Consider the following 26,922-nt stretch of genomic DNA (forward strand, 5'->3'; position numbering starts at 1 on the left):
AATTACGGAAATTCTAAAGACAATGGTAGTTGTCAGAGAATACCTTCTCAAAATAAAATGTAAAGTCATTCATGTTTATTATAATGGAAATAATTGAAATATCTCTATAAAATATTTTTATATTCTTTATATGATGATATAAATAAATATTTATATCCTTAAAACTTGTTTTGAACATAGTCTTGGAACAAAAGCGTATCGTCTAATTATCTGGTTCCTTAAGGGTAATTTTCTTTAAATCCCCTCCTTTCCCTTTGCTTATTAGCAGCACCAAATTTTTTCTAACAAAATAAATATGCATTTTGATTTTTAAATTTTAATTTACATTTCTAGAGCAGGTTCAACTACAGGAAAGTTGAAGTCTCAAGGCTTAAAAACCATTTTAGAAAAAGTGATGTGAAAAGATTTGATGTAAACGCCTGAGTCCCACTGGTGCATTTTACATGCTTTCCAGGTCCTTTCTGAGTTTCAGGGTCTGGAATGGTTGGCTTTGTCCTAGTGTTCTCTTCCTGAAACTCAGTGTTAAAATTTATGAAAAGCAGCAGATTGTTTCTACTTCACGTTTTCTGTTTATCCCTCATGAGCCCAGACAAGTAGTCACAATTGTATGTTACCTGCCTTAAAAAGAAGCTATTTATGTCTACTTGACTGTTCATTTTGCTATGGTATCCACCGGGTTGGCAACCATGAAATTCAGTCTGGTGGTTTTTATAAGTTGGACACGAGCTTATTAGAAATGATTTAAAAGTATAAAATCATTTCTCATGGGCTTTTGTAATAAATAAACCTTATGATCAGAAACTACCTGTAGTCTAGACGTTTATTCAAGACCTGCAGAATCTGTAGTGTATATGATTGGAGATCCACTGAAAGGGCAAGAAAAAGACAAGTGCTTCTCAGTGTCAGCAATTTTGGTATATAGAGCTTTAAAGAAAAGCCTTTTAGATTTGAAAGCTGTATCATTCCTAATGTGTCAGTGACTGTTCTAATATTACAGTAATCTAAAAATGGCACATGAATCCAGCCTTTAACAAATTAGCCTACCAGATCATTAGTGATGCAGAAGTTTTATTTAACCGTGAAATTTTTATTAGTCATGATCATTTACTACTTTATCTCTCTAAGTCAGAACTGTTTAGAGAAAACAGAATGAGTTTATAAAGATTTCTCCCACGGATTTCAGTGGAGAACAGTTTCAGGTGTAAGAGGAAGTTTTCATGAAGAAGAATCAGAGTTTATTAAATTTTCTTTAGAATCATCTTACCTCCTGGAAACCCTGGGCAAGTGGGCCAGTGCTTATTTTCATGGCTGTGTTTAATCTCTAGAAACATTTTCCATTACTGCCTTACTAATGTTGTTTCCGTCATAAGAGAGAAAAATCATTTTTAGAAGAAAGCTTCAATATTACTGTGATAACCTTTGTTATCTTTTTCCACACTATTTCCTTTGGGCTAAATCAGCATGCAGCCGTCTAACGCAGATCATGATAAACCCCTTTCTCTGAGATTTTACTAATCGCTGCGAACTAAACAAGAAGTTAGAGTTGGTTGCTTACGCAGATCGCACCTCATCCTTTGAGATTTCCTCTTGACAATTAGAGGGTCTTCTTTCTTCCTCTTCCCAGTTTGGAGACTCCCAGCAACTCCGGCTTGTCCGAATCCTGCGAAGTACTGTGATGGTTCGTGTTGGAGGTGGATGGATGGCCCTGGATGAGTTCTTAGTGAAAAATGATCCTTGCAGGGGTAAGGAGATACTTATGTCAAGATAATAACACCACGAAAGTATATCAATCTTGAATTATTTTCCAGCATCAAAAACACAGTGGGGCTAATTTTGGTCATTTATTACAGTAAGGAATGTTTCACATTGGTCTGTCAGCCTGAAGTTCCCAAAGAACTTGTGGCAATTGTGTAAACCGTGTTCCTCTTATAGTTTTTTTTTTTTACTTCTCCTGGATAACTAGGAGACTGGGAGGCAGGAAACACTAGAATAGATTTTCCTTTGTGAGGCGTTCCCATCTGCAAGTTTCAAAATGAGCAGTTCTACCAACCAGGGGAAGGATTTCCTCTGTCGTTAAGTAGCAAAGTAAGGGGAAAGAAAATTGAGCGATGAAGATTGAAGATACCGTACAGTAAAAGTTTAAAAGCAGAAGTTTTTGTGAAATTAGGGGGAGGCGAGGAAAGCAGTATTGAAAATTTTTTTTAAATAATGAACTGCTAATTTGACTCTGAATTTTGAAGTTACAGATTAGAGCCTTAACAATATGCACACATAATATACCATAGCTCTCAGGTATCTGGGAGTGCGTTCCCAGCAGCCAGTCAGCAGGCCTTCCTTCTATATTTTGGAAATAATGCAGCTGAAGGTAATGCAGCTCCATTTACGAAACAAAGAATTGAGAATGCAGAATGTTCTGTGGGGTAGCCTAGGAAAGTTAGCTCAATTGGGGTGAAGTCTTCCAAATACATTTTTCATCCTGAGTCAGACCTTTGAGTGTTTCCCTTCGCAGGGCCAGTTTTCTCCTAAATTGTGCGCTAAAGGCCCGATCTGAGCAACCCTTGCATAATCAACTACTGTACTTTGTTTCTTCTCCTGCTAACAGTTTTCTTGAATGTGATTGGTATCCTGTGTCATTTCTTCTAGTTCATCATCATGGGAGTAAAATGTTACGTTCGGAATCAAACTCTTCAATTACTACTACTCAGCCTACTATAGGTTGGCGACCCCTCTCTTTGCCTCTCCCCTCTGACCTCTCCTCTTTCCTACTTTGACATTCTTGCTTTAATCGTTTTGTTTTAAAATAACATGCTTCATCCATCGCGTATGGCTTAACTCACATCCAGCCGAGCTGGTGCTTCCAAATTGAAATTCTGGACTTTCAACACGCTTCGGGTGTTGCGAATGTAGGGGTTGTGTAAGTGATCAAACACAGGCTAACACCCTGCACACGGGGTTCTGGCGGCGCCTTCTCCGAGTGCACGTGTGTTGGTGTGAGTGTTGCATCACAGATGACCTCACGGATCCTGGGGTCTGCTGTTTGTTATTTTGCATGCTGTAAAACCAAGTTTTTAAGGCATAAAATAAAAATACTAGCCGCCTCATTGAAAGTGCAAAACCTGAAAGTTTCTGTGTCGTCGTCATGATTAACAACCCATCTCTCATTCTGTGTAATTGTCCAATTAATCCCGATGGTGAAAGACTGGCAATTTCCTGACCTCGGTAGTACACGCAAAAGACACAGTCCCCGCCTCCCTGGCTTGTCCCCTCAGGGTGGGGATGGCATAGTGAAACCCTGCAGGCATCAGTAGTGGGTGGATTAACAATATTTGAGCATGAGCTTGTCATTTTCATGCTGACTCTCTCTTTAATAGTGGTTACTCTTGGCTGGTGTCTAGTGTTAGAATAAACACACTTTTATTTTTTTCTTTCCCCAACTGGCCTGTATCCGAAAGGAATGCATTGTAAAGGAATGCATTTGACTTTTTGTGATGCTGAGTTGGAGTTGGCATGGCAAAAAGGTGTTCTTGCAATCCTCCACGTGGTCTGTGGCGCCAGATGGCAGTTTTCCCCTCCCCCCCGCACCCGACTGAGCCCCTCTTTTTTTTTTCCTTCCTTTCGTTTGTGTGCCTTGTGTGTCCGTCATCCAGCTAAAGGAAGGACGAACATGGAGCTAAGGGAGAAGTTCATCTTGGCGGATGGAGCCAGTCAGGGAATGGCTGCTTTCCGGCCCCGGGGCCGGAGATCGAGGCCCTCATCTCGGGGAGCCTCGCCCAACCGGTCCACATCCGTGTCCAGCCAGGCTGGCCAGGCGGCCTCCCCACAGGTCCCTGCCACCAGCACACCCAAGGTAGGACTCGTTTCCTCTTCTTCTGCGCTCACTGTCTAGAGTATGCTTTTGAATGTTTGGGGGGGATCCCTAGAATTTGTAGGACCAGCTTTCTCCAAATGTGTCCCTTCTCACAATATGGAAGATGAAGAATTAAAAAGTGTGTGTGTGTGTGTGTGTGTGTGTGTGTGCGCGTGCGCGCGCACGCATGTGTGCTTTTGCCCTGTGGCCCATATAAAGACGATCTATTTAGGGGCTTTGGTTACCTTTCAGATTGTTTTTTTCTTTTTAAATCTTCATTCATGTTTTTGGTGTGTATGATTTGCCATCAGACCTTTTCTATTTGTTTTTTTATTTTTAAGTTTTGAATTTTTATTTATTTTTTATACAGCAAGTTCTTATTAGTTATCTATTTTATACATATTAGTGTATACATGTCAATCCCAATCTCCCCATTCATCCCACCACCACCCCTGCCACTTTCCCCCCTTGGTGTCCATCTATTTGTTTTTAATGATGATCATTCTTACTGTGAAATGAATGGCTGTGAATCTCTCTTTCCGTGGCTTTGTTTTTTTATCTGCCGTCCTTTACGTTTGATTTGCCATTGTTCCATACAGATTCTCCATCCTTTAACACGCAATTATGGTAAACCCTGGTTGACAAACAGCAAGGTGTCAACTCCTTGTAAACCAGCTGAGTGCTCAGACTTCCCCATGTCATCTCCAGAGGTATTGTAAGGCCCCAGATTCCAGCCTAACAGCCGCCTTTAACTGAAACGATCACCTACTAACACTGCTTCACTTCACCCTTAATAAATGTACTTTTGATAATACGTCGTCTTTTTACAGACTTCTATATAATAAGTCTCAACCCTAGGAACGTGAGAGTAAGGGGTGAACACAAAAGACGGTTTATAGCTCCTCAAAGGGCGTCAGCCTAACCTAGTCACCTCTGCAGGCTCTCAGCCTTTTTTGTTTCTCTGTTCTCTTTCTCATACTTAATTTTGCTTTTCTCCCCTGGGAGAGAGACATACAGGAGATTATACCCAGACCTAAGTCAGGTTTCTTTTCAAGCTGATGGTATGCTTTTGCTTCTAGACATAATTTGGGCAAGAAATGCTGTAACCCTTTTTAGGTGAGAGTGAGAGGCAGTATCATTTGCAAGAGAATCACTTAAATTAAAAGAATGTGGACTGAGTGTTCTCTCTGGGCAAGGTCCTTCTGACTGTCTGGTATGTCTATTTCTGCCCAAGAACACTGGGTGGATGAGACCCAAGCCTTTTAGTTACCAGCGCAAGGGGCTGGGGGCTCGGATAGGCAAAAAGTTATCTGTCATTCTCAAAAGGTATGTATCTTTATTAGACTTAATGATTTTTTTCAGGACCCTCTCACTTTTTTAAATGACATGCTATATGGGGATAAGATATTTAGGAGATATAAAATTTGCCGAGATTAACTTATATATCAGATCATTTATATTCAATTGGAAGTCAACCATACGTCTTTTAAAGAAAGTTCTCTGTAAAATGATAAACATAGGCACCAAATAAATCACATATTTGATTAGAATCACCATAAGGAAGGGAGAAAAATCCCTAAAGAACTGTTATTGAAACCAAGGAGGTATTTCATATTAAAGGCAAGGACTCCTGGATAAAACTAATTTAGTACCTCTCAAAAGCCTTTTATGCTTTTCAAAACTCTTATCTGTTATGTAACCCTCACACTCATAATGAGAGGTAGGCAGAGAAAATGTCATTGCCCTCCTGACTCAGATTGAAATGATGGAAATGGAAATTGCGGATGGTGGTATAGAGTTGGGGCAGAAGCCCATTCCTCAACTCTTCCTCATCCCCCAGCCCCTCATTTCTCCCCCTTCCCTCAAGTGAGTGATGTTAGTATCATATGTTACGTCTGAGGCGTCTGTCGCTTCTGATGGATCTCTTGTAGCCAAAACTGAGAGCAGTTGAAGGAACCTAAAGTGACATGTTTGCTTTAAATATTTAGGGCTGTGCTACTGTTAGTTCAAATTTTTGAAAAGTAGAAACCCCCCCAAATTTAAGTCTATTATTTTGGCTAACACAAAGCTAGGTTTCATTTCAAATAGCCTCATGAGGCAAAACAACAGTATCCTTCTATGGAAGGGTCTTTAAGAGCACGGGGTAGGTTTGTGACTATAAAATCAGAATATCAAGGCAGCTGAAAAGAATGCTCTTGGTCCTTCATGGTAATGAACTGTCATCTTGAGTGATATATTTCATCACCTGTGAGTCCTCACTCTCTCCTGGGTTGTTGAGATTCTGAGTTAGGAATTTAACTGGAGCAGAGCTGCAGAGTTCGGGCAAATTACTGCCCTCTTCAGGCCCTCCTCTTTCACAATTGTGAAAAAGTGAGTAGGTAAGTGTGAGGATTAATTGTGGTTAGACTAGTGAGAGTATTTTCAATGCTTAAGCATCTTTTTTTTTTTTTTTTTTTGGCCGTGCTGAGTAGCATGCAGGATCTTAGTTCCCCCACCAGGGATCGAACCCCTGCCCCCTACCATGGGAGTGCAGACTCTTAACCACTGGACCACCAGGGAAGTCCCAAGTATTATATGTATACGAATTCTATATAAATTCTATATTTAAATGTATGTAGAGAATACATATGTAAATGATTATGAATATCATTAATATTAATAAATTGCAACCCTGATATATCTAAAGGTCTTACATATGCTTTATTATTAAACATTTAAAACTATTTAATAAAGGAAAATTAATTTTTCAAAAAGCATATGTAATTGTTTAGATCTGTTTCCTCCAAACAGCTCCCTGACTGTGAGTTCATTGAGGAATATGATGTCTTTATACTTCCCAGATTTGTTTTTGTTTTTTGTTTTTTTTTTAACTTTGGGAGAATTTCCAAAATGTTGTAGTGATCCAGAAAACGTGAATGATTTTAGATTTAGAATAAAATGTCATAGTTGTGATTACTTTAGACATTCTCTGCAAACTCCTGTAAGAATTTTAAGAGAATCATCCCCAAACATTGCCTAGGTATCTTGTAAGGACCGTAGACAGTGACGGAGCCAAGAGAGGAAGTGACATCTTACCAAGTTACAGAATGTCGCTTTTTTCTCTTTTTGGCAGTTATGTTTGTTTAAATGGTGGCTGTCTAGGCATTCCTTATTTTCTTCCTGTTCAATTTCTGTTTATTTATTTTTGTCTAGTTCCCTAAAAACCTTGCAGGCAGCAGAGAGTCCAAGCACGACTTTTTAGAGGCCAGTCTTCTCTCGGGACCATGCAGCCACCATCATCTTTTTGGCTCTACTCTCTCAACTCTGTGATAATTCACTGACAATCTGAAAGATACTAACATACTCAGAGTTTGTCTATGTTTCCTCGGGGAATCTCCACTTTTGTGTTTTCTCTCCAACATGAATTCATTTTCTTTAGAGGGGTCCCTCTGAATTTAGTGAGAGAATAAGAAATTAGTGGAGAAAAGCAAGTGAGAACCCCATGCCTCCTCACCTCCTGAGTGTCTAGTGGAGGGTTCCCACCCATCTGTGAAGTGGTGTCAGTGGAGAATCACGGGACAGGAGCAATATCTGAAATGTCTTTTCCCTGATTCGACACAGGGAACGCCGATACAGGGAAGCAAGCTTCGACTTCCGGGATATTTATCAGGGAAAGGCTTCCACTCCGGGGAAGACAGTGGCTTGATCACAACCGCAGCTTCCCGAGTGCGGACACAGTTTGCTGGTGAGTCTGCTGCGTTCCTTCTCTCGTGGCTTTGCAGTGTGATCTGAATATGAAAATCCCATTTCTTCCTAATCGGGGAAGACAAATCAATGCTGCTGTATTCTTCTGAAATGACAAGTGGTCCCAGTCCTACATCAAAGGTAGGGGATCAGTGAGCCATGGGCATAAGGGACTCAAACATCCCTTTTGGAAAGTACCGGAGAAAGATGAGACAATGACTGTGGAATTGAAGAAAAACTGTGGCAGGATCTACCCCTTCTGACCGAAAGTCTGGCCTCCTCTGCTGCTTGGAAATTGCACTGGGTTCTGTTTGGGGTGGTTGGAAAAACCCAGCTGCACTGGCCCTGACCCCAGGGATCCTAAGCACAGCAAGCCTGAAGCTTCTTTAAACTTTCAAGTCTTTTGTCTTCAATTCCTTTGTGCTTCGAATTACTTATCCTAGGCAAAACTTGTGCTGTGCGTTCGTACTGCACACGTCCCTGGGTTATACCTGCCAAACTTTGGAAAACACAATCTCAAGTGATATATCTATTCCTTATGTCTGTGTGTGGTAAATGGAATTCCATTTTAAGTGGGGTAGCCCCCAACCTGCTTTTTGTTTGTAAATTGAGCTTTTTGTATATTTCATCTACTTAGAGTGGGAGCAAGGCCATGAAATCAACATGTATTTCTTGAGCGCCTACTGGGTGTCCAGAAAACTGACTGAGGTTAAACGTGGCACTGAGTTTCAAGAATCGGTGGCAGCTGGATGCAGTAGGAAGGGTGACCCATATCTGCCCTCTCTCCTCAGATCCCAAGAAGACCCACAGCCGACCAGGAAGCCGAGCTGGCAGCAAAGCTGGTAGCCGGGCCAGCAGCCGCCGAGGCAGCGATGCATCAGACTTTGACATCTCGGAAATCCAGTCCGTGTGCTCCGACGTGGAGACTGTCCCCCAGACACACAGGCCTACGCCCCGAGCAGATTCTCGGCCGTCCGCAGCCAAGCCTTCCAAAATCCCCACACCCCAGAGGAAATCACCTGCCAGCAAATTGGACAAGTCCTCCAAGAGATAGTGCAGTTGGTTCTACCACTGTCCTTCCTAAAGCCTTTACTATTTAAGTCTGAAAGATGTAACATATGATGTAGAGACTATTGTGAAATAATGCAAGAGGTGAGTTTAAAGTTCTGCAGATGGCCTTATTTGTGTATTTGTCTTTTTCTTTTATCTGTATAATTTGGGTCAGATAGTCTGGGGTTTTAGTCACATCCTCCATGAGGGGGGAGAGAGTTTGATAGGCACTAACGTTTCTGCACTGAGCGTGTGGAGCACACCTGAGATCACTATACCTGCAGGTAAGTCCACGACTTCCCGACAGCCAGCCCTCCACTGGGAGCTAACATGAAGGATACCTCAGGACACCTTCTTGCTTCTCTGGAAACTCTGAAAAGCCAAAAGACACCCACAGCGATCTATTCCAAGATGATCTAAGTGTAAACTGCAAGATGGGGGGCAAAAAGACAAACACACCCGCCGCAGTTCTTAAACTTGTACCTGACGGAGAACTCACAGAAAGTTCCTTTCTGCACCTGCCCATGCTCTGAGATTCCCAGACTCTTGCGCGTTTCTGTGCCATGGCTTCACCTGAGGCCAGAGGCGTCCTGGACGTGAGCCCTCTTATCCTGTAAGAATATCATCATAAAGTGCATTCATGTAAATGTGAGGTTTTCTTTTGCTTGAGTGGACAGTAGCACCTGTACCATTGAACTCATTTTGTATCAAAGCAAGTTTGCTTGCAGAAAAGCTATGAAATAAAACATGTCCCTTAACTACATTGCTATGGAATTAATTTTTTTCCCCAGGGAAAAAAGTCAGTGTATTTTTTTATGAGCAAATATCCATTTGGAGTGACCAAACGAGACTTAAAAATGGGTTTATTTTGATTTTCTCATCTGAAGTAATCATGTTCTGGTATTATATCTATATTTAATAAATATAAACCTTTTAATTTATTATGTATACTCACATACTATAGGAAGATATTAGTATGCATTTAATAAAACATATTCACTTGAACATATGGCATACCTGATTATTTAAAGTGAACTTTTTCTGTTTGCTCTAAATAAAGCTTATGTGGACGATCTCTCTTTACTAACAGTGTGACAGGCTAAGTTTGGGGGACAAAAAACACAGGGATATAATACATAAGAAATGATTGATAAAATAACATTAACCATTCTATAAATATTTTTAATATGTACCAACCATGTGCCAGCCTCTGTTGGTGACACTGAGGCACTCTTATATTCAAGGGGAAAAAGCTAATAAATAAATCACTAAAAAACATGAACTGAAACCAGGGGATGTATGACAGGGTAATGTAGTTACATTCCCTCCTGTGTACATTTAAAAATCAAATGATAAAATTTTCTTAAATATAAAAATGGCATCAAATATAATTAGAAGAATGGCAGATGGTTCCTTTGGGTATGACTGGTCACAGTTCTCCCTGTGACTTTGTAAATTCATTTCAGCGCACGGCATTGGTGGCATTTGGGTTCAGGAGTTAGTTAAGATAGTCTTGTGTTTTCCCCGCGTGGTCTTTTTCATGGAGGCCAGCGTTGAATTGAAGGGCCTGGAGTCTCCGGAGACAGAAATTAGGTGCCACTTTTAAGTGACTCCTTTCTCAAAGCATGGGTCTCAAGTGCATGCCCTTGATGGGAAGGGTGATTCTAACCTACGGGACCACTTGCTGTAATTCATGCATTTGATTGTAAACACCTCATCTGAGAAGGCAGCTGAAATTGCTGTTACTCCTTTGGTGCTTTGCATAGGATCACATTTCCACTTCAAAGACAAATTTAAGGGAATAATTTTATCTGGGCTCATTTGAATGCTGCCCCTGATAAAGAGCTAGGGAATTTGCTTTTTGTAGTAGGAAGTGGTGAAAGATACTTCGAGAGTCCTAAGGAACTGCTTCCAGCTACCAGCAATTGTCCTTCTGGGGAGCTTTTCACACTTTGATGCCTGATATTTGTTTCCTCTTGAATGTTTGTTTCCCAGAACCTCAGGCTGACTTCTGAGGTCCTCCTGGAAGTTTCCCTCCTCTTCGCTACACAGTTCCTTCTCTTTTCTTTTTGTCTTTCTTTTTTTGTTTTCTTTCCTACTTTTTATTTTAAAAACATGACATTGGAATGAATCGCAATGCTAAACATCTTAAAGATTGGCTCTGTTAGAAGATAAACTGAGGCATATTAAGAATTTTTAGGAGATCTACGAAACAGACACAGACATAGAGAACAGACCCTGTGGTTGCCAAGTGGAAGGGGAGGGTGGGGTTAACTGATACAAACTATTATATATATGGTGGATAAACAAGGTTCTGTACAGCACAGGGAACTATATTTAATATCCTGTGATAAACCATAACGGAAAAGAATATGAAAAAGAATATATATATAAAACGGAATCACTTTGCTGTATAGCAGAAATTAACACAACATTGTAAATCAACTATTCTTAAATTAAAATTTTTATTAAAGAATTTTAAGAGTTTACTTGAGCAAAATCCAGTTCCAATCAGGCAGCGCCAAACCAGAAGTGGTTAGGAGTCCACCAACAGGAGAAAAAGCAGAGGCAGAGCCAGGAAATTATTGAATGGCTGTCACTTAGAGCCCAGTTGACTGTTTGTGATTGGCTGTCCTTAGGCTTTGATTTCATAACCTCGAGGCATTTACAGAACTAGATTTTGGTTTTTGTTTTCCTAGGCCCCTGAGGCATTAGAGCCACTTGGATCTAAAGGCCTCCTTGTTTAATTAATTGAACGGTTCTTAAGCGTTAAGGCAGCTGAATCATGGAGTCGATTTTTTTGCCTTAAAAATAAATACTAATTCTCATGAAAAAATGGAGTGCAGAAGGGGATGGGCCTGGACAAATCTCAGATCTGGCTCCTTTTATGGCAAATAAGGGTGGAGGGGCTTGGACGTGCCCTGTTGGCTGCTGAGGTTTGACCCGTAAAACAATGAAAAGGAAGAGAGGCAGGGAAAGGATCTTGTTTCCTTTTTGATCATTTTTTAAGCTTGCTTCACATATTTGCAACAAGGGAAATCGGGATGAGGTACAGTCATTTACTCCTTTTTGGACAACGTGGTTTGAAATGTTTGTGCTTTTTTGTCAAACAAGTGATCTGATAGCACCAACCATACATTTGCAAGTGCCCAAGCTACTGTGTGTGTCTCATGAGGTGGCCACCTGGCTGGGAACTTACCTCTGGGGGCCCATGAAGAAGGCAAGGACACTAAACTTGTCTCTTAGTACTTTAGTAACTAGGTTTCCTTGAGTCTTGTTAGGGGTTAACTTGATGGTCACCAAAATCTACTTGGATGTGAATAGAGTCATAGATGAGTTGTATGGCTTTGTGAAGTATCTGACCTACCCTGCCCAACTGTACAACTTTGGTTGACTTCATATAATTTTGGTGCAATGGAGATGTTGAATATCTAGTCAGGATAAACGACAGCAAACATATGGAATCTTTCTGGCTTCTGCTTCCTATGTGCTAAATTAACACATGCAAGGCACCCTGACTTCAGACTATACTACAAAGCTACAGTAATCAAGACAGTATGGTACTGGCACAAAAACATAAATATAGATCAAAGGAACAGGATAGAGTGAAGTAAGTCAGAAAGAGAAAAACAAATACTATATGCTAACACATATATATGGAATCTAAAAAAAAAAAAAAAGGTTCTGAAGAACCTAGGGGCAGGACAGGATTAAAGAAGCTGACGTAGAGAATGGACTTGAGGACATGGGGAGGGGGAAGGGTAAGCTGGGATGAAGTGAGAGAGTGGCATGGACATATACACACTACCAAATGTAAAATAGATAGCTAGTGGGAAGCAACCACATAGCACAGGGAGATCAGCTCCGTGCTTTGTGTCCACCTAGAGAGGTGGGATAGGGAGGGTGGGAGGGAGATGCAAGAGGGAGGAGATACAGGGATATGTGTGTGTGTGTGTGTGTGTATATATATATATATATATATATATATGATTCACTTTGTTATATATATATATCTGATTCACTTTGTTATACAGCAGAAACTAACACACCATTGTAAAGCAATTATACTCTAATAAGAAAGATGTTAAAAAAAAAGCATGCAAAGCAAAATGTGTTCAAAGCAATTTCATATTCATTTACCCACACTTTTATTGTACCTCATTATTTGAAATTAAAGACTGCATAGGAGATGAGAATAAAAAGAGATCAAAAGTTTTCAAAAGTTATCCTCAGATAAAATATTCTTTTAAAAGTTCCTCACCCTAAAAGAGCGACTTTTGCCCCAGGGCAAAGACCAGGAATTTCAGTTGCCACAGCCTTATAGACTCTATCTTTTCTGCCAGTGGGTTCCCTACTTCTCTGACAGCATATTTCCAGCAATAAGAATTTTCTGAGCAAACTCTTCCAATGTGTTTATCAGATATTTTTTGCATATATTATCATTAGCTAATTTCTCAAGGTTCAATATAATCTTAGTGTCAGATTTACACTTAACAACATTGGTGTAGGAATATATACTTATTTCAAATAGTCTTGACAAGTTTTTGGTCCAAATCTTGTCAAATCTGATGAGACCCTCCCTGGTTTAACTCATGATGTGACTGGGGGGGGCTTGTTCTAGGAGTGTCTTCTCTGCTTTTTTCTTCTTTGTTTCTTGCATTCTAAGTGTCTTAAATCCATAGTTTATTTGCAGGGATCTGTTTAAGCCACATTTTGTAAAGATTGTTTTGTTAAAAAGAGATGATAAAATCTGTTCATTCACCCTGCTTGACACAGATAAAGTGCAGTCTACCACACATGCTGCGAGAACCATTGTATCCACCTGTCACCTGGGGACACAGACACAGAGGATGCTGTGGGTGCCACCATAGGCCACATGTTACTGTTGGTCTGTAGTATGTCCATGGAGGTTGATTTCCTCCCCCTCCTCTTAGGTGAAATGTAAATATAAACAGACATCTTGTTTTCATGCCACATCTGAACTTAGAGATCACTGTTCTACACTCTTTCTTTCTCCTCTGCTCCCTATGTGAGAACACACACACACCTGTGCCAGCAGTTATATGTGATTATCTCCCTGCTTAGGTGCTCTCTGAAAATTTGAATTTAGTTCTGGCCCTTGTTACCTCTCACTTGTGCTACTACAGGACTGCCTGTTTATCGCCTCACTTTCAATGTCTTCTCCAGATGTCAGGCTGGAGGAATTGGTCCCATGGGGAGGGACAGGCCTTTCGATAATGAAGGACCAAAAGAAAGGGTGGTTAAGGTGGGAAAAGAGATACCTTTAAACTTACACAGTTCTGTACATCAGTTATATCACAATAAAACTGGAACGGAAGAAAAGATGGAAAAAGAGAAGTTAAGGGAGTTACATTACCTAACTGCACTGACTTATTTCTCTCAGCAAATTAGAAGCCAGGGTGTCCTGCCTGGAGTTAAGGAAAAGGTCATAGGTTATGGTGTTTGAGTTGAGCCGAAAAGGTTTGAAATATCTGAGACCAGGGGTCTGTAGTTACCCTGACCTACAGAGTGCAGCTGGGTGTAGGAACAGAGCGGGCAGAAGGTTAATTGAAAGTTAAGAGCTGAAATCAAGAGGTTTACAGACAAGCAAGAACTGAAAGAATTCAGCACCACCAAACCAGCTTTACAAGGAATGCTGAAGGAACTTCTCCAGGCAGAAAAGAAAAGGCCACAACTAGAAATGAGGAAATTACAAAATGGGAAAGCTCACTGGTAAAGGCAAACATACAGTAAAGGTGGGAAATCATCCACACACAAATATATCAAAACCAGTAATTCTGAGAGTACAGATGCAGGATATTTGAAATCATTTGAAATTAAGAGATGAGCAAGTTAGGGAGCTTCCCTGGTGGTGCAGTGGTTAAGAATCTGCCTTCCAATGCAGGGGATCCAGGTTCAAGCCCTGGTCTGGGAAGATCTCACATGCTGCGGAGCAACTAAACCCATGCACCACAACTATTGAGCCTGCGATCTAGAGCCCGTTGAGCTACAACTACTGAAGCCCGCATGTCTAGAGCCCGTGTTGTACAACAAGAGAAAACACAGCAATGAGAAGCCCACGCACCACAATGAAGAGTAGCCCCCGCTCGCCGCAACCAGAGAAAGCCCATGCGCAGCAGCGAAGACCCAACACAGCCAAAAATAAGTAACTAAAATAAATAAATTTTTAAAAAGATGAATAAATTAAAACAGTCATATACATATAGATTGCTATACCAAAACCTCATGGTAACTGCAAGCCAAAAATCTATAACAGATATATACACAAAAAAGAAAAAGGAATCCAAACACAACACTAATGATAGTCATCAAATCACAAGAGAACAAAAGGGAAAAGGAAGAAAAAAGACCTAAAAAACAAATCCAAAATAATATCACAATAAGAACATACGTATTAATAATTACCTTAAATGTAAATGGATTCAATGCTGCAAACAAAAGACAGACTGGCTAAATGGATACAAAAACAAGACCCTATATATTCTATCAAACATTTGGAAAAGAGTTAACACTTATCCTTCTGAAACTATTCCAAAAAATTGCAGAAGGAACACTTCCATACTCTTTCTAAAAGGCCACCATTACCCTGATACCAAAACCAGACAAAGATACCACAAAAAAAATTACAGGCCAATAACACTGATGAACATAGACGCAAAAATCCTCAATAAAATACTGGCAAGCCAAACCCAACAATACATTAAAAGGATCATACACCATGATCAAGTGGGATTTATCCCAGGGATGCAAAGATTTTTCAATATCCATACATCAATCAATGTGCTACACCACAATACCAAATTGAAGTATACAAACCATATGATCATCTCAATAGATGCAGAAAAAACTTTTGATAAAATTTGACATACATTTATGATAAAAACTCTCCAGAAAGTGGGCATAGAGGGAACATACTCGACATTATAAAGACCATATACTACAAACCCACAGCTTACATTATACTCAGTGGTGAAAAGGTGAAAGCATTTCCTTTAAGATCAGGAACAGGACAAGACTGTCCACTCACACCACTTTTATTCAACATAGTTTTGGAAGTCCTAGCCACAGCAATCAGAGAAGAAAAAGAAATAAAAGGAACCCAAACTGGAAAAGAAGAAGTAAAACTGTCACTGTCTGCAGATGACATGATACTATTTATAGAAAATCCTAAAGACACTACCAGAAAGCTACTAGAACTCATCAATGAATTTGGTAAAGTTGCAGGATACAAAATTAATACACAAATCTCTTGCAATTCTACACAATAAAAACAAAAGATCAGAAAGAGAAATTAAGGAAACAATCTCATTTACCATTTCATCAAAAAGAATAAAATGCCTAGGAGGCAAAAAATCTGTACCTACCTAAGGAGGCAAAAAATCTGTACTCTGCACACTATAAAATGCTGATGAAAGAAATCAAATGTGATACAAACAGATGGAAAGATATACTGTGTTCTTGGATTGGAATAATCAATATTGTCAAAATGACTATACTATCCAAGGCAATCTATAGATTCAATGCACTCTCTATCAAATTACCAATGGCATTTTTCACAGAATTAGAATAAAAAAGTTTTAGATTTATATGGAAACCCAAAAGACCTTGTATAGCCAAAGCAATCTTGAGAAAGAAAAACAGAGCTGGAGGAATCAGGCTCCCTGACTTCAGACTATACTGCAATGCTACAGTAATCAAAACAGTATAGTACTGGCACAAAAACAGAAATATAGATTAATGGAAGAGGATAGAAAGCCCAGAAATGAACCAACATACCTATGGCCAATTAATCTACAACAAAGGAGGCAATAATATACAATGGAGCAAAGACAGTCTCTTCAAAAAGTGTGCGCTGGGAAAACTGGACAGCTACATGTAAAAGAATGAAATTAGAATATTCTCTAACATAATTCACAAAAATAAACTCAAATTGGAGTAAAGATTTAAATGTAAACCTGATACTATAAAACTCCTAGAGGAAAACATAGGCAAACACTTTTTTTTTTCTAATAAGGAAGGTGGGGAGTTCTCCTCCACCTTTTTTTTAAATAAATAAATTTATTTATTTATTTATTTTTGGCTGCATTGGGTCTTCGTTGCTGTGCACAGGCTTTCTCTAGTTGTGGTGAGTGGGGGCTACTCTTCATTGTGGTGCATGGGCTTCTCATTGCAGTGACCTCTCTTTGCAGAGCATGGGTTCTAGGCATGTGGGCTTCAGTAGTTGCAACATGCAGGCTCAGTAGTTGTGGTGCACGGGCTTAGTTGCTCTGCAGCATGTGGGATCTTCCCAGACCAGAGTTTAAACCCATGTCCCCTGCATTGGCAGGCAAATTCTTAACAACTGTGCCACCAGGGAAGCCTGGCAAACACTCTTTGACACAAATCGCAGTGATATCTTTTTGGATCCATCCCCCAGAGTAATGGAAACAAAAACAAAGATAAACAAATGAGACCTAATTAAACTTAAAATCTTTTGCACAGCAAAGCAAACCATAAAAAGAAAAGAAAACCTACAGAATGGGAGAAAAATTTTGCAAACGATGCAACCAACAAGGGATTAATTTCCAAAATATCTAAACAGCTCATATAGCTCAATATCAAAATAAAAAAACAAAAAAACAACCCAATAAAACAATGGGCAGAATGTCTATATAGACATTTCTCCAAAGAAGACACACAGATGGCCAACAGGCACATGAGAAAATGCTCAACATCACTAATTATTAGAGAAATGCAAATCAAAACTACAATGAGGTATCACCTCACACCAGTCAGAATGCCCATCATCAAAATGGCCACAAATAATAAATGCTGAAGAGGGTGTGGAGAAAAAGGAACCCTCCTATACTGTTAGTAGGAATGTAAATTGGTAGAGCTACTATGGATAACAGTATAGAGTATCCTCTAAAAACTAAATATAGAGCTACCATATGATCCTGCAATCCCACTCCAGGACATGTATCCAGAGAAAACCATAATTTGAAAGGATACATGCACCCCATTTTTCATTGCAGCACTATTTACAATAGCCAAGACATGGAAGCAATCTAAGTGTCCATCGACAGATGAATGGATAAGGAAGATGTGGTACATATATACAGTGGAATACTACTCAGCCATAAAAAATAATGAAATAATGCCATTTGTAGAAACATAGTTGGACCTAGAGATTATCACACTAAGTGAAGTAAGCCATACAGAGTAAGACAAATCTCATATGATATCCCTTATATGTGGAATCTAAAAAATAAAAAAAATACAGATGAACTTATTTCCAAAACAGAAAGAGACTCATAGAATAGAAAACAAAATTTTGGTTACCAAAGGGGAAGAGGGAGGGGAGGAATAAAATAGGAGGTTGGGATTAACATATACACATGACTATATATAAAATAGATAACCAACTAGGACCTACTGTATAGCACAGAGAACTATACTCAATATTTTGTAATAACCTATGAGGGAGAAGAATCTAAAACAGTATATGTAGATATAGATATAGATCTATATAGATATAAAGCTGAATCTCTGTACTGTACATGTGAAACATGATATTGCAAATCAATTATACTTCAATTAAAAAAAAACTTTACCCAAAAGAAAACTCCAGTACCAGTTGTATTCTTTGGTGAATTCTAGCATTTAAAGGAAAAAAAAAACAAAACAAATTTACAAAAATCCTTCTAGAAAATAGAAAAGGAAGAAACACTTCACAATTCATTCTATGAGGCATCACATTGATACCAAAGTCAAAGGCATTATAAGAAAAGAAAACTTTCAGTATTTCTTATGAATGTAGGCATAACAATCCTTTAAAAATTAGCAAATTAAATACAGCAGTATATGATAAGAAAAATACATCATGACGGTTATGGACTGAATTGTTTTCCCCCCAAATTCATAGGTTGAAGCCCTAACCCCCAATGTAACTGTAGTTGGAGATAAGGCCTTTAAAGAGATAACTAAGGTTAAATGATATCATAAAGATGGAGGCCTAGAGACATGAAAGATCTCTCTCTCTCTCTGCACATGCACAGAGGAGAGACCATGTGAGGATTCAGCAAGAAGGACCATCTGCAAGCCAAGAAGAAAGGTCTCACCAGAAACCAACCCTACTAGCATCTTGATCTTGTGAGGAAATAAATTTCTGTTCTTTAAACCATCCAGTCTGTGCTATTCTGTTATGCCAGTCCTAGAAGACTAATACAATGACCAAATAGAGTTTATCCCCGGAAAGTAAGGTTGGACTAACATTAGAAAACTAAGCACTTTTTTTTCACTATATTAACCAACTAAAAAATAAGAAAAATTGTATGATAACCTCAACAGATGCAGAAAAATCATTTGACAATCTTCAAAAATCACTCATGAGAACAAACGTTTCAGCAAAGCAGGAGTGGAAAAGAACTTTCTCAACCTGATAAAGAACAGCTAACATTATACTTAATGGTGAAAGATTGATTGCTTTCCCTCTAAGGTCATAAATGAGGCAAAGATGTTCTCTCTCACCACTCCCATTCGACACCTTACTGGAAGCTAAGTCCAGTACAAAAGGGTAGTAAAAGAATAAAAGATGTATAGATTGGCAAAGAGGAATGAAATTATTTTAATTCTCAGGTGACAACATTGTCCACATAGAATATCCTATGGAATTTACAAAAAAGCTACAGGTGACTTTAGCAAGGTCCCTGTATATAAAGTAAATATAGAAAAATCAGTTGTATTTCTACATACTAATAGTAGCTGTTGGAAGCTGAAAAACAATACAAATTATAATAGCAAAAAACCAAAGTACTTAGGGATACATTTAACAAAACGTACAAAAATTGTACACAAACTACAGAACATTGAGAAAAATGTAAAACAAAAAGTGGAGAGATGCTATATTTATGGATCAGAAGAGTTAATGTTGTTAAGATGTCAATTATCCTCCAATTAATCTGCAAATCTAATATAATCTCAAGCCAAATTCCAGCAAATTTTCTTTTGAGGAAATTGATAAGACTTTCTTAAAAAAAAAAAAGAGTTACGAGCTGGGGTTTTTTCAGTCAGGCTCAACGGGAAGAGCAAGGGATTGAAGCAGTGGGAAGAAGCAGAGGGGGTAGGATGGAATCAAGTTTTAGGGTACCCAGAGAAAAGGGTTTGGGAGGAAGGCACACTGTGGATAGGTGTTTGGATCAGGTTGGTGGAAGGCTAGAGCATTAGGGCTGAGAGCACAGGAAAAGATGTATGACCAAGAGGGACATATTTTGGGGCATTGTCTAAGGGTTGCAAGAATGTGAATTTTGGTGGCCTCAGCATTTCATTAAAAATTAGTCTCAGCTGTTCCAAGTCTGTTGATTTTTATCGTGCTTGTAGTTGAATCTCCATGAAGAAAGCAATAACAGTCATCTCATAGGGTGGGGGAGTGTGGAAGGGCCTGCATTTCAGCTGGGATTGGTTGTGCTTCAAAGCTCCAATGAGGCTGAAGTGTGTGCTTGGCTTTTCAAGAAGACAGAAATCTCAGGAAAATGGTTCGTTGATATATGCCTATTAGATCTGGCTGTGGGCATGACTTAAAAATGGATTACCATAAAAACTACATTTCTGAAAGGAGGATTAAGTAGGTAGGAAAATGTACATGGTTATGTTTTTGATTCCTAGTGTAGAAAAGTTTGTTTCAAAAGTAACCAGTCAGTGGATGTGGGATCTGGTCACCAACTGAGTCACAAAATACCTGCTTGAGAGCTGACCAGTGAATTCGGAGGAACAGAATCGGTTTGAAGCAATGTCTTGAGATATAAAGCATAAACTTTACAATGCCATATCTGATCATGGATTAATTTAGAATTCTTTCTCCTGGGTAACCTTTTGCTTTTTTAGGTTCTTGATTACGCCCAGATTGATTTTTTAAAGTCGGTTTTGGTTTATAAAGCTCTTCACACGAATATATATCTTATATGAGGTTCCCAGCCAGTCACTGAAATAGTAGATAAGTACTATTTGAATTTTATGGATAGTTTAAACAAAGCTAGAGAGGCTGTTATTTCTCCAGGCTCACACAGCTAAAAATGACCCAGTAGATAAATATTTTCCTGCCGAGACCAGTAATCATCCCACTACACCTCACCATTACACCAGGGCCTCTGTGCTCCTAAGATGGTGACTTCATAAGGAAGGCATGGTCACGAACTCTTGGGAACCACACCACATCTGCACTTTCCAGAGACACAAGCTTCACCTTGAGATAGGTTTAGACTTTTCTCTGGAGTGCTGGAAATGTCTTAGGTTCCATAGCTAGATTAATTTTCCATTGTTTCATGTCTCATCAAATTATCTCCTTCCAAAAACGTAGTGACCTTTTAAAATTGGTTCACTGAGTAAGACGGTCTGCTTCAAGGCAGCTAATATTTAACACTATTTTCTCTCTGACCATCAAAAGATGTGTCATGAATTCCCCTGGGAAGTGGCTTCATCAGTTAGCTGTCAAAGAGTCCTGATTCCTCTTGCTGTCAGATAGGTATCCTGAATGACTTAATGCAAATGAAACTTTTGAATATTCTACTTTTTGCTTAAGTTCATTGGTAATATATGTGGATAAATGTTGGAACTCTTCACTGACTATGTCATGGTGTAGTGTTTTCAAAAGTTTATTTTATAGGGAGTGTGGGAGGGAGGGAGATGCAAGAGGGAAGAGATATGGGAACATATGTATATGTATAACTGATTCACTTTGTTATAAAGCAGAAACTAACACACCATTGTAAAGCAATTATACCCCAATAAAGATGTTTAAAAAAATTTTATTTTAGATGTGGAGGCATATATAATGTGACCTAACCAAAAAAGTTTTAATAAAAGTATACAAGGAAGGATGTACATTTTTCCTGCTTCAGTTTTGGTTAGTTTGACTACAGGGCTTTATAAGGTGGTCCAAGGCATTCACCTTGATTCTATCACTCAAATATATTTCAAATCATATTACTTCTTTTTTTTTTAAGATTTAATTTTATTTATTTTTGGCTGCATTGGGTCTTCATTGCTGCACTCGGGCTTTCTCTAGTTGCGGTGAGTGGGGGCTACTCTTCCTTGCGATGTCTTCTCTTGTTGCGGAGCACCGGCTCTAGGCACACGGGCTTCAGTAGTTGTGGCTCATGAACTCAGCAGTTGTGGGTCACAGTCTCTAGATCACAGGCTCAGTAGTTGTGGCTCATGGGCTTACTTGCTCCGTGGCATGTGGGATCTTCCCGGACCAGGGCTTGAGCCTGTCTCCCCTGCACTGGCAGGTGGATTCTTATCCACTGTGCCACCAGGGAAGTCCTGTTAGTACTTTCTTTAGTGTATATTCTTTTGTGTGTATTCTTTTGCTTACTCTTACTCTCACACACCTCTGAAAATGTATCTTTTAAGTATCAGTGTCAGAATAATTTGTTTTTTGTCAAACCATGTTTGAAATGTAGTTAATTCAGTGAAGAACTTTTATTTAGGACATTCCTTTGATTTATATTGACTGCATTTGGGGAGTAGGATACTTTATACATTCAATGATACATTTTATTATCAACTTCTGATGATAATTTTACACTTGTTAGTTACAGAAAGTGTAGTAAATACATAAAAGTACAAAGAGTAAATAAAATCACCTATCATCCCAATACTTGGAATAAATCACTGATAAATTTGAGGGGTGATCATTATTTTGAATTTCTGATGTCATACTGTATTTCCATTTTGGTATCTCCAACTACATATTTAAAATTAAAAAGGCCAAAGGCATTGTAAGTTATCTAGTTATTTTAGTCTTTAAAACTGGAAATAGGGTGATACTTGTATTGCTTTTTATTGCTGGACAACAGCTGCCTGAGAACTCAGTGAGTTCAAACAACTTATTTCGCAGTTTGTGTGAACAAGAATTCAGGCAAACTCGTCTGGGTTCTCTGCTTCAAGGTCGCTTACAAGGCTGCAGTCAAAGTTCCAGCTGGGGCCACAGTCATCTGTGTCTCATTTCATTTGAGGCAGGATTTATTTTCCAGTTCACTCCTTGGTTGGTTGGTTGTCAAGATTCCATTCCTCGTGGGTTGTTGGACTAAGGGCCTCAGTTCCTTGCTAGCTGTTGGCTGGAGGCCACCCTCATTTCCTTGCCACATGGGCCACTCCAGCATGGCAGCTTGCATCATCAAAGTGGGCAAACCAAGGAGGCAATAGAGTCCAAAGTCACAGTCTTCCACAACCTAAGCTTAGAAATTATGTCCTATCACTTTAGCCATATTTTCTTATTCAGGAGCAAATCACAAGGTCCAGCCTACATTCAAGGGCAGGGGCCTGAACCAGGAAGAAATAGCAAATATGAACAGACAAATCACAACTACTGAAATTGAAACTGTGATTTAAAAACTCCCACAGACTGAAGTCCAGGACCAGATGGCTTCACAGCCGAGTTCCATCACACGTTTAGAGAAGAGTTAACACCTATCCTTCTGAAACTCTTCCAAAATATTGCAGAGAAAGGAACATTCCCAAATTCATTCTATGAGGCCACCATCACCCTAATACCAAAACCAGACAAAGATATAATGAGAAAAAGAAAATTACAGGCCAATATCACTGATGAACATAGACACAAAAGACTTCAACAAAACACTAGCAAACCGAATCCAGCAACACATTAAAAGTATCATACGCCATGATCAAGTGAGATTTTTCCCAGGGATGGAGGGATTCTTCAATATATGGAAATCAATGTGATACACCACATTAACAAACTGAAGAATAAAAACCATATGATCATATCAATAGATCCAGAAAAAGCTTCTGACAAAATTCACCATCCATTTATGATCAAAAACAAAAAAACAAAAACAAAAACAAACCCAACTCTCCAGAGAGAGAGTTTGGTAAAGTTGCAGGATACAAAATTAATACACATAAATCTCTTGCATTCCTATACACTAACAATGAAAGATCAGAAAGAGAAATTAAGGAAACCATCCCATTTACCATCGTAACAAAAAGAATAAAATACCTAGGAATAAACCTACCTAAGGAGTCAGAAAACCTGTACTCTGAAAACTATAAGATACTGTTAAAAGAAATCAAAGATGACACAAACAGATAGAGAGATATACCATGTTCTTGGATTGAAAGAATCAATAATGTGAAAATGACTGTACTACACAAAGCAATCTACAGATTTAATGCAATCCCTTTCAAAACACCAACGGCATTTTTCACACAATTAGAACAAAACACTTTACAATTTGTATGGAAACACAAAAAACCCTGAATAGCCAAAGCATTCTTGAGAAAGAAAAACAGAGCTAGAGGGATCAGGCTCCTGGATTTCAGACTATACTACAAAGTTACAGTAATCAAAACAGTATGGTACTTGCACAAAAACAGAAATGTAGATCAATGGAACAGGATAAAAAGTCCAGAGATAAACCCACACACATATGATGACCTAATCTCTGACAAAAGAGGCAAGAATATACAATGGTGAAAAGACCGTCTCTTCAAAAACTGGTGCTGGGAAAACTGGACAGCTACATGTAAAAGAATGAAATTAGAACATCCCCTAACACCATACACAAAAATAAACTCAAAATGGATTAAAAATCTAAATGTAAGGCTGGATACTTTTAAACTCTTAGAGGAAAACATAGGCAGAACACTCTCTGACACAAATTTCAGCAAGATCATTTTTGATCCACCTCCAAGAGTAATGAAAATAAAAATAAACAAATGGGACCTAATTAAACTTAAAATCTTTTGCACAGTGAAGGAAACCATAAACAAAACAAAAAGACAAGCCTCAGGATGGGAGAAAATATTTGCAAATGAAGCAACTGACAAGGGATTAATCTTTAAAATATACAAACAGCTCATTATCCAAAAAAAAAAAAACAACAAAAAAAAAACCCAGACATAAAATGGGCAGAAGATCTAAATAGACATTTCTCCAAAGAAGACATACAGATGGGAAAAAAGTATGTGAAAAGATGTTCAACATCACTATTAGAGAAATGCAAATAAAAACTACAGTGAGGTATCACCTCACACCTGTCAGAACGGCCATCAACAAAAAAAGTCTATAAACAATAAATGCTGGAGAGGGTGTGGAGAAAAGGGAACCCTCCTACACTGTTGGTGGAAATGTAAATTGGTACAGCCACTATGGAGAACAGTATGGAGGGTCCTTATAAAACTAAAAATAGAGCTACCATATGATCCAGCAATCCCATTCCTAGGCATATGCCTGGAGAAAACCATGATTCAAAAAAGATACATGCACCACAATGTTCACTGCAGCACTATTCACAATAGCCAGGACGTGGATGTGACCTAAATGTCCATCAACAGAGGAATGGATAAAGAAGAGGTGGTACATATATACAATGGAATATTACTCAGACATAAAAATGAATGAAATAATGCCATTTGCAGCAACATGGATGGACCTAGAGATTGTCATACTGAATGAAGTAAGTCAAACACAGAAAGACAAGTAGCATATGATATCATTTATATGTGGAATCTAAAAAAATTGTACAAATGAACTTATCTACAAAACAGAAGTAGAGTCACAGATGTAGAAAACAAACTTATAGTTACCAACGGGGAAGGGGGGAGGGACAAATTGGGAGACTGGCGTTGACATATATACACCACTATATATAAAATAGGTAACCAACATGGACCTACTGTATAGCACAGCGAACTCTACTCAGTACTCTGTAATGACCTATATGGGAAAAGAATCTAAAAAACAGTGGATATTTGTACATGTATAATTGATTCACTTTGCTGTACACCTGAAACTAACACAACATTATAAATCAACTATACTCCAGTAAAAATTTTAAAAATAAAAAAATAAAAATTATGGCTTTCCCATGGAAAAAAAAAGTATGACACATCAAAAGTCAATGACTTGTTCAACACAATCTAGATTGGAAGAGGAATGTTTCTTCAAAACTCTACTAAAGAGTTACTCATAATAATACTGGGAAATGAGCCACACAAACATCTGAAACAGGTTAGAGTACAAAAGAGCATCAGTGACTCCCTAAAAGGACAACAGAGAGGCACAGGGCTGTTAATGAACAGCATTCTCCAAATACGGTGAGAGGGTGGATGGGGGAAGTAATGAGAACCACCTCAGCCCATCTTGGTTAAATGTTGCCTTGCCTCATTCTTCTTCTCTGACTCCCCTCCCCTTGTAATGCTGGACCCTCCAAGTTGCTGTTACATGGACACATTCGATTCTCTCCACTGGGGACACCCAATTCTCATGGCTGGGGTACATGTGCTTGTGGTCATTGGCACACAAGTGTGCCTCTGCTGACCTAGGAACTCCCAGGAATTAACTAACTGGTGGGGGTTAATCTCATTCACATTTTCTTCCAAGGGATTCCACATATGCAGCACACACATTTTAAAGGCCCATACTCTTGTGAAGCAGGGGAAAAAAGTTTGGCAGCAGATAAAACGTGCCTCTAGGCCCTCCCCACTTGTATCATGTCCGTGTGTGGTTTGACATTTGATTTGTGCCGGTGAGATCACATTCATATTCAGAGGAACTGTTTCATAGGGTTTCCTAGAAAACACCTTGTGAACAGGCAGTGTTTTGTGTACTTCGAACCAAAGTTCATCCAAGAAATTTTATATATAGTGAAGCAATGCTAGTTGGAGATTTTTGCAGCAGCCATGAGCCAGCTTGCCTATGAATTACTGTTAAACAGTCCATAAACAATTGAGATAGCACTGTTCATACCATATACATACACTGGCTTTCAGAGGCCAGAGTGGTTTTTTGAGTTTTCATTACTTCTAGAGAAAAGCCAAAAGATACTGGCGCCATTTTGGAGAGATTGACTCCTCCCATCCCCCACGCACTGTTGACAGTCCTGAAAGGCTGGCAGGAACCGGACACTCTTGCAGGATTCTCTGTGCCAAAAACTATGTTTTCTCAATTTTCATCCAACCCTTTCAGGAAGGAGTTATCCCAAACTGCTGGTTAGGAATAACCAGCAAGATCACGAGCTAATATGTAGAGGAATCCATGTTTACCAGCCCAGTTCTGGCTGAACCAAAGCCTATGTGGTCTTTCCATGGCAAGTACTATGTTGTGTGAGCCATTATTTTTCAGACTTATTTTTTGTGTCCTGGCCCACATCTTATTCATCAGTTTCTTGTCTTATTTGTTCCTAATTTGAGTGCTTTAGCAACTTAAAAAACCTGAGCATATATTCTCCCCCATCCTGCTTCTCCCACCACCACCACCAACAAAAATGAAACAAAAC

General features: G+C 39.0%; 1 protein-coding gene across 14 annotated transcripts in view; it reads left to right on the forward strand.

Annotated features, from left to right (window-relative positions):
• DST (dystonin) overlaps positions 1-9,383 on the forward strand; it is a 558,750-nt gene extending 549,367 nt beyond the window's left edge. For 11 of the 14 annotated variants that reach the window (XM_082847281.1, XM_082847285.1, XM_082847289.1 and 8 more), the window contains 5 exons: positions 1,625-1,742; positions 3,648-3,847; positions 4,447-4,557; positions 7,448-7,571; positions 8,362-9,383. In XM_082847281.1, coding sequence (XP_082703407.1) covers positions 1,625-1,742; positions 3,648-3,847; positions 4,447-4,557; positions 7,448-7,571; positions 8,362-8,624 — 816 coding nt within the window. In that variant the 3' untranslated portion in view covers positions 8,625-9,383. Of the gene's footprint in view, positions 1-1,624; positions 1,743-2,643; positions 2,716-3,647; positions 3,848-4,446; positions 4,558-7,447; positions 7,572-8,361 lie in introns of all 14 variants that reach the window. The other 3 variants (XR_014326489.1, XM_082847286.1, XM_082847282.1) reach the window with 3 other exon arrangements.
• Positions 9,384-26,922: the final 17,539 nt, after the last annotated feature.

This window comes from Leucopleurus acutus, assembly GCF_964270905.1.
Source record: "Leucopleurus acutus genome assembly, chromosome: 10".
NCBI lineage: Eukaryota > Metazoa > Chordata > Mammalia > Artiodactyla > Delphinidae > Leucopleurus > Leucopleurus acutus.